At 59.0% G+C, this 7,541-nt stretch overlaps 1 protein-coding gene across 2 annotated transcripts in view; it reads left to right on the plus strand.

Annotated features, from left to right (window-relative positions):
• MLLT1 (MLLT1 super elongation complex subunit) overlaps positions 1 to 7,541 on the plus strand; it is a 63,308-nt gene continuing 55,767 nt past the window's right edge. For both annotated transcript variants that reach the window (XM_024134372.3, XM_024134373.3), the window contains exon 1: positions 1 to 82. In XM_024134372.3, coding sequence (XP_023990140.1) covers positions 71 to 82 — 12 coding nt within the window. In that variant the 5' untranslated portion in view covers positions 1 to 70. The remainder of the gene's footprint in view (positions 83 to 7,541) is intronic.

The following is a 7,541-nucleotide window of genomic DNA, read 5'->3' on the forward strand; positions in this document are numbered from 1 at the left end:
CGCGGCGGCGCTGAGTGGCGGCGGCGGCGGCGAGCGACGCGGGGCCCGGGGGCGGGGCGGGGAGCCAGCCATGGACAATCAGGTGAGGAACGGCCGCGCCGCCCCAGCGCAGCCCGCGCCGCCCGCCCGGCCCCCTCCCTCCTTCCCTCCCTCCCTCCCTTACCTACCCGCCCGCCCGGCTGGGCCCGACCCTCCTCGGTCCCGGCCTCCCCGCCTCCGCTCGGCGCCCGCCCGCCCAGCTTTGTGCGCGCCCGCAGCTCCCCCGGCCTTTATGTGGGGCGGGGGCGCCCCTCCCCCATCCGCCACCCCCGCCGGGTCAGAGCGCCTCGGACCCCCCTGGGAACCCCGGTCCCCCGCTGCCCAGAGTCCCCTGGGAAGCCCCTCGTAACCCCGGTCTGGCCCAGATCCCCGTGAGACACCCCCGTGATCTCCACTTCAGCCCAGAACGCTCTGGGACGCTCCTTGGGACCCCGGCCTGGCCCACATCCCCCTGAGACGCCCCTTGTGAACCCACTCCGACCCAGCGCCCCCTGGGACATCCCTCGGGATCCCGGCACAGTCCTGAGTCCCCGAAGCCCCCCGGGGGCCCCTTAGATTCCTCTGATCCGGCCTGTACCCCCTTTCCTGTCTGAATCCAGGGCCAGTCGGTGTCTCCTGCCCCCTCTGGCCCCTTGGCCCTGAATCCTCTCAAACTCCCGGCATTAAACCTTTGCTGGGGTTTGAGTTCCCCACAACTCCTGGGGCCTTGGTCTGCAGCCTCCTCCTTCCTTGAACCCAGGCCCACGCTGACCTCTCTCCCCTCTGGTCCTGCCCCTGCCCCAGCCTGAGCATCTGTTCCTCCTCGAACCCTGGCAGGGTCCCGGGTCTTTTCCCACCAGGACCCAGGCCTGCATTGAGCGGCCCCCTTTTTTGGACCTGGGTTTTCTTCTTCAGATGACTTTGACCCACCCTGCTGCTCAGCCCCTCTGCTTTCAGGCCCTGATCACTCTGCCTTGGACCGCAGGGCCCCAAGGATCTGTCTCTTCACCTTCAGACCCTCTTTGACCATGTCCAGGGACCATTTCTGCTCGGACCTGGAGCCTCCACGCCCTTCAGACACCAGATGCCTCACTCCCCTCAGTTCGGGCCCTCTTTGGCCCTGTGACTCTGATTTACGCTTCCCCACGTTGTCCCCCAGTCCAGGTCTCCTCTCTCTGGTTCCTCTAACCATAGTCGTCCTCCCTGCAGAGACCTGCAGTCTCTCCTGAACCCATGTGTCTCCTTACGTTCACGGTCGCCCACTTCTTCCCATCATCCCTTAGTCTGATGCCGTGACTTTGACCCACTACCCTCTCCTCCTAGCACACCCCATTTTCCCTGCCTTCCCCAGCATCTTGGAGCCGCCACCAAGAGCCTTGCTGCAAACCTAGGGTGTTCCCCAGCCTCCCTAAACTCTCCCCACAGCCCCTTTCCCTTCTATCTGGAAACGTTGAGCCAGTCCTGGCGAACCCAAGGGTGTTCTCCTCTTCAGTACCCAAGCCCCTTCCCCCTCCCCAAGCCCAGGACCATTGCGACCCCTGACATAGGATCATTTATTTCTTCACCCTCCCCTGCTGCCCCTGCCTTCCAGGGGCTTGAAGCCAGGAGAGGCAGTGTGGGGCAGTGGGGCTGGCAGCTGAAATCCCCGCCGTTAGTGAGGGCAGGTTGGGGCGTCCTTGGCTGCCGGTGCCACTCAGGCAGCTCTGGCTCGTAAGGTGCTGTGTGGCCGTCGGGTTTCAGGGTTGGGGGCCGAGAGACCCCCCCCCCCCACTGCCCATCCCAGCCACCTGGTGGCCCAGGATCACTGAGGGGGCCTGTGCTTGGGGGCACCCTCTCACCGCGATTTCCTCTCAGCCTTGGTGTTGTACCTCATTCTTGAGAAGTAAGGAATAGTTCATGATAGCTGAATGGGGGATTTCTGCAGAGTGGTGTGAGTTCATTTCCCTTGAAGGGATAGAGCTCATTGCCTCCGATCTGTATTGAGTTAAGAAACAAAACAAAATAAACCTTCAGTGTCCACTTTCAAGGAAGCTGGCCCCTGGGGAAGTCTTGCTGGGCACCCTGTGGGCGTAGAGCATGGCTCCCGCGCCTCACCCCACCCGCCGGGCCCCCCGAGGAGACGTCTCAGGCCCAGGTGTGTCCATTCCCCTTGTGAAATGTGGCGCCCTGGCTGGTTGGGTGGCTGTCATCTGTGTGAGCGGAGCGGTGAGAAGGGGCGGTGTTCTGGGTCGGTGACAGAGGGAGACAGTGTTCCTGCTGGGGGTGCGGGGAACAGGCGAGCACCCTGGGCCAAAGAGAGGGACCTCACAACTACCCAGCGTGGCGGCAGCTAGCACTTGGCAGCTATTTAAACTTAAAAGTACGAGAACGAAAAAGTCAGCTCCTCAGTTGCACCACCCACGTTTTAAGTGCCCAGGAACCAGCGCTCCTGAGGTGCCGGCCAGCTCATCGGGCAGCACAGAGAGGCGACCTTTCCATCAGGGCAGAAGGTTCCACTCGACAGCGCTGGTCTGGATCCTTGCACGCATACTGACAAGTGAAACCGGTCCCAGAGGAAAGCTTGAGCCACCCCGGAGTCAGACTCTCCGTCCCCGGCTGTGTTCTCATGCAAATTTGGGAGAGGCCCAGGAGCTCTATCCCTTCCTTAGGGGGCAGCAGCCCCTGGGGAGGCAGGAGGGAAGGGGCGGGGGAAACGCTGTGAATCCAGCAGAGTTGGCCTTCTCTGTCTCCCCCATGATGCCCCAAACCTGTGAATGCCTCAGTGTGATGGGAAACAACGGGGCTTCCCCGCCCCCCGCCCCCAGGCCCGCTTGCTCTGGGAGACTTTGGTTCTCTTGACCTTCCTGTTGTATTCTCCAGAACTTTCAGGCCCAGCTGAGAAGGGGGATTCTGCATTTGGCTCTGGCTCCCAGGAAAATGTCATTCTGGTACCCTTTGCCTTGACCACACCCCCACCTGTTTGATCCCTTGACCTGTAGCCTGTATTTACATGTCTGTCGTCTGTGGGATTTGTATTTTTTTAGGGGGGGACGTGGTGATGTATTTGGTGGGGGGGCAGATCTTTGCTCACGCAGGGGTCATGGTTGGGAGCCATGTGATTTATCTCCAAGGATGGTGGGGAAGGAATGGGCATGGTTACAGACTGAGCAGATGCTGAAAAGATGGAAAGGAGGCTGGGAAGGGAGCCTCGGGGGGCGGGGGGTTGCCTAGGGAGCTAGAAGTGGTATCAGCGTCTGGGGAGTCCTGTTCCCCAAAGGACCAAGGAGTCCTCCCTTCACAAAAGCATTGGGCCTGGCTGCGAGGTGAGCGGCCGACCCGCTGAGCCACATGGTTGAACTGATGCTGACTCTTCATCTCCTAAGTTTGGATTTGGGAACAGCTGCCTGTGACCATACTCTGCTGTTGCAGAAGGGAGGTTTGTTTCTCACGGGGAAGGCCCATTTCACGGACGTGCAAACGCAGGCCCAGGACAGCCCTGCAAGGAGTCGAGGCCTGGTGGGATGCTTAGGGAACGCTCGCTCTTCCCCCAGAGCTAGCACAGAGAACCTCAGGGCTGTGCAGAGTGCTAATGAGAGGGTGATGGGGTCCTCCCCCACCTGGCTCTGAAGCTGTCACCCAGCAGGTCGATGCCAGGTTTTAAAGTTGTGAAGCATGTTGTAAAGTGCTTGAGAGCGGGGACCAGAGTCCTGCTCCCCTGCGTGTCCCTCGTAGTTTGTAATGCGAAGATTTGCAGTTAGCTTCGCCAACTGTTGGTTAAATAAAAGTGACTAGGAATCACTGCCTTTGTCACCAGGCCCACCTGGCCTGGTGACAGATGCCTTTACTGGGCTTGTTCGTGTTCAGAATCTCCCAAGACTGCTCCCTGGAGAACTCTGGGGATGGCCAATGCATCATCTACGTGTCTGCGTGCGTTTCCTACATAATTTAGTGCATATCCTGTCCCAGGCCTCCCTGGTGGGCTGGTAGGGGTGAGGCTTCCCAGCAGCCTGACAGCCCTAAAGATTGTGGGTGTATCTGCACATCCTCACGGTCTGCACACTTACCTTAGAGAGATTCCAGAGGCACATTCATTGAGCCCCTTCTTGTCCCTTTGTCATTAACCTGGTGCCCTGGGTCAGAGAAATGAGGCCGGACGGAGCCCTAAGAGACTTGCGGGGGCAGCCACCAGCCCCCGTGGGCCAGCCGTTAGAGGACCAGGGCCTCCTGCGGCTGTCGTGAGAGGTCCCAGCCTCTGGGCAGGCAGTCTCCACTTGAGAGGATTGTCTCAGAGGGATTGCTGTCCTCTCCCTGTCTTGTGCTCTGATTCGGTGGCTGCTCCCGGGAGCCCCCCGCTGGGTCTAGAGGGAGAAAGTTCTGTGAAGAGCGCTTTCTTTGGGCTTGTGTAGCCGCCGCTCTGTGGGCCCAGCCCCTGTCCCCCTTTGTGGGTGTGTGGACCACGTTGCCAGTGACCCTGCTGGGTGTCATCAGACTTGGCAAAATCGTCCCAGGCTGATGAGGGAAAAGACCCCTGGGTGCTTCCTCCTCCTGGGAGGGGAGGGGATTGCGCATCTGAGGGAATTAGCTGCAGTAGCCGGAATGCAGGCGGAATTAGGCCACTTGGTAAAATGGGAATTCCCGGGGCAGGGGGACGGGGGGCGGGGTGGGGTATGTGGTAAAGAGAATTCCCACCAGAAGATCTGGGGAAATTTTACAGATACACTTGTTGAAGACCTGTCTCCTGGGGCCAGGCTGAGGGCGGGGTTCGAGGGATGCGGGAAGGATCCGGGGAAGTGAGGGCTGTGAGGCCGGCGGGGCTGTTGACACCAGGCTGGTTCTCTCTCTGCTGGCTGGGGCCTCCCCTTCCACACCTGGAGGGATCTGTGCTGGCTGATCCGTCTGCCTGGCTCGCAGGACTTAGGATTCTGGCCCTTGGGTTCCTAGTGCCCGCCGCCAGTTGGCCTGGAGAGAGGGCAGTGCCCAGAGGAGGCCTTCAGCCCAAGCTTAACTGTCCCTAGATGGCCCTGGGAGCCCTCGTGCCACTCCATCTCATCTCAGGTCGTAGGGATGATTTCCCAGAGGTAGAATAGTTAACCCTTTCTGGGGCAGGCCTGGAAAGTGCCCCTTTGTTCTGGGCTTTTGTGGGGGCAGTGGGTGGTGAAGTGGCCCCCAAGATGCTGGGACGTGGCAGTGACCAAGGCTGGGCCCTTCCTCTGGAGGCTCTGCGAGGGGCCTCCCAGCAGCTGCGGGGCAGGTGAGGGGTGTCACTCCAGACAGCGTGGGCTTTTTTTTTTTTTTTTTTTAATTTTTTAGTTTTCCTTTTTTCTGTTTTCTTTTTTTTTTTGGCTGCATTGGGTCTTCGTTGTTGCACACGGGCTTTTCTCTAGTTGCGGTGAGCAGGGGGGCTACTCTTTGTTGCGGTGCGCGGGCTTCTCATTGCGGGGGCTTCTCTCGTTGCGGAGCACGGGCTGTAGGTGCGTGGGTTTCAATAGTTGTGGCACACGGGCTCGGCAGTTGTAGCTCTCGGGCTCTAGAGCCCAGGCTCAGTAGTTGTGGTGCACTGGCTTAGTTGCTGCGTGGCATGTGGGATCCTCCGGGACCAGGGCTTGAACCCGTGTCCCCTGCATTGGCAGGTGGATTCTTAACCACTGTGCCACCAGGGAAGTCCAGCTCGGGCTTATTAATCCAGCCAGCAGCGAGCCTCTCCAGCAGGCGCCCTTCCTGGAGAAGCAGCTGACTGATCTGCTTCAGTTCTCCAGTTCTGCTGGATGGGGAAGGAGTCCAGGTGGAGTAAGGAAGGAGGGGGCAGAGCCCGCAGAGGTGGAATTGTCGGAGGTGGAATTATCGTGACTCGCCGAGTCGGAGTAGTTGGCCAGGGCTCAGCTTTGCTTGCCTCTGCTTCAGTGTAGCTTGAGTGTCCTACAGAATCAATGATTTCTTTTCTAATATAGTGTCCCCAAATCTGTGATATTCCACCATCTTTACTTCTTAGAAGATTCCAGCATTCAGGGGAGACTTCTCCTGGGTGCACCGGTGTATGCAGTCATTGGCACCTGGGGTCTGGGGGTGTTGGGGCTGAGCTGGCGCCAGCCCCTGAGGCAGAGATGCCGCCTGGGCGGAGCTTTGGGCACGGCCCGCCGGCTGCAAAGATTACCCATCGCGCTTCAGAACCTTCCTGTTTACTTTGGCCTCTGGAGCGTCTTTTTGGCGCTTCCATTTTCCCCCTCGGATGGAACTGTGGTCTTCCCTTCTTTCACAATCACTGCTCTGCCGGGCTTGCTCATGTGCCCTGGGTAGGAACCCCACGTGATGAGAAATGCCGGGAAGGCAGCTGGGGTTGGAGCAGGGTTGTTAATCTCCGGATTGGTGAACAGCAGAATCTGAGGGGGCATCTCATCACCTAGGAGTTATCTCGAAAGTATTGATACCAGAAGCAATTCACTAGTGTCCTGTTGTCATTGTGATTATGTGGATCTGGTTTCCCATAATCCAGGGATTGTCTCCCGACTCCTCAGTGTGAAAACAGGTCAGAGAGAAAGGCAGAGTTTGTTACACACCCGTAAGTGTATGGGGCTATTATGGCCTATTTGGGATCATGTAAATATTGTTGGGGTTTGTTTATCTTGAACGTTGTCCATAAGCAGCGTTCTGCGGATAGAAGCTTGTGGTTGATTCGAGCATGACTTGTTTATCCAGACGTCCAGGCCTTTTCTCCAGCTGTTGGGGGTATTTCCCCCCAAAGTCCCCGTCCCCCGACCCCCGCTCCACCCACCCAGCCTCCATGGGCATCATCACAGCCACCCAGCTGCCCAGGTCGCCTGTCTCTCCTTCTGCATCCGCCCTTGGGTCCTCCCAGTTCTCCTGTTTCAGGCTCCTTTTCCAGCCACTGCCTCTGGTTGCCTCCCAGCAGGTTTGTTGTTGTTGGTCTGTCTGTCCTTTTTTGCCTTCAGCCCAGACTGTACACAGTTGCTGGGGTGCTTTATCACTTAGATGCTGTTTCCTCCAATCCGTCATCTGCGTACGGTTGGCTGTCATTTCTCTAGTGTGGAATCTAAATGCTCCATCCTGATCCCCACCCCTCCCCGCAGTGGACCGGTCCCGGGGGTCTCTGCTCTTTTCCCAAGCAGCCCCATGGGGACTGTCGTCCTGTGCTGGCGGGGTGGGGGGCTCCTGCCCTGTTTTTACACCACTGGGAGTGTCGTCCTGGGCCGGCAGGGGAGGGGCTTCTGCCCTGTTTTTACAGTTGTCTCGCTAAGTACCCACTGCCTCCAGCCAGTCCATGCATCAGGACCACCCTGTCCCTATCTGTCACCTTGGCCCTTCCCTCTTGAAACGCACCAGTTAGAACTCACTGATCTAAGAAGCCTCTCTGGTTTAATCCAGTGTTGATGCCTCGTGCAGCGTGATTCCAGGATAGAGGTTAAAAGGACGGATGGGGGGCTTCCCTGGTGGCACAGTGGCTGAGGGTCCGCCTGCCGATGCAGGGGACACGGGTTCGTGCCTCGGTCCGGGAAGATCCCACATGCCGCGGAGCGGCTGGGCCCGTG

The sequence above is a fragment of the Physeter macrocephalus genome, chromosome 2, assembly GCF_002837175.3.
Source record: "Physeter macrocephalus isolate SW-GA chromosome 2, ASM283717v5, whole genome shotgun sequence".
NCBI classification, from domain to species: Eukaryota; Metazoa; Chordata; class Mammalia; order Artiodactyla; family Physeteridae; genus Physeter; species Physeter macrocephalus.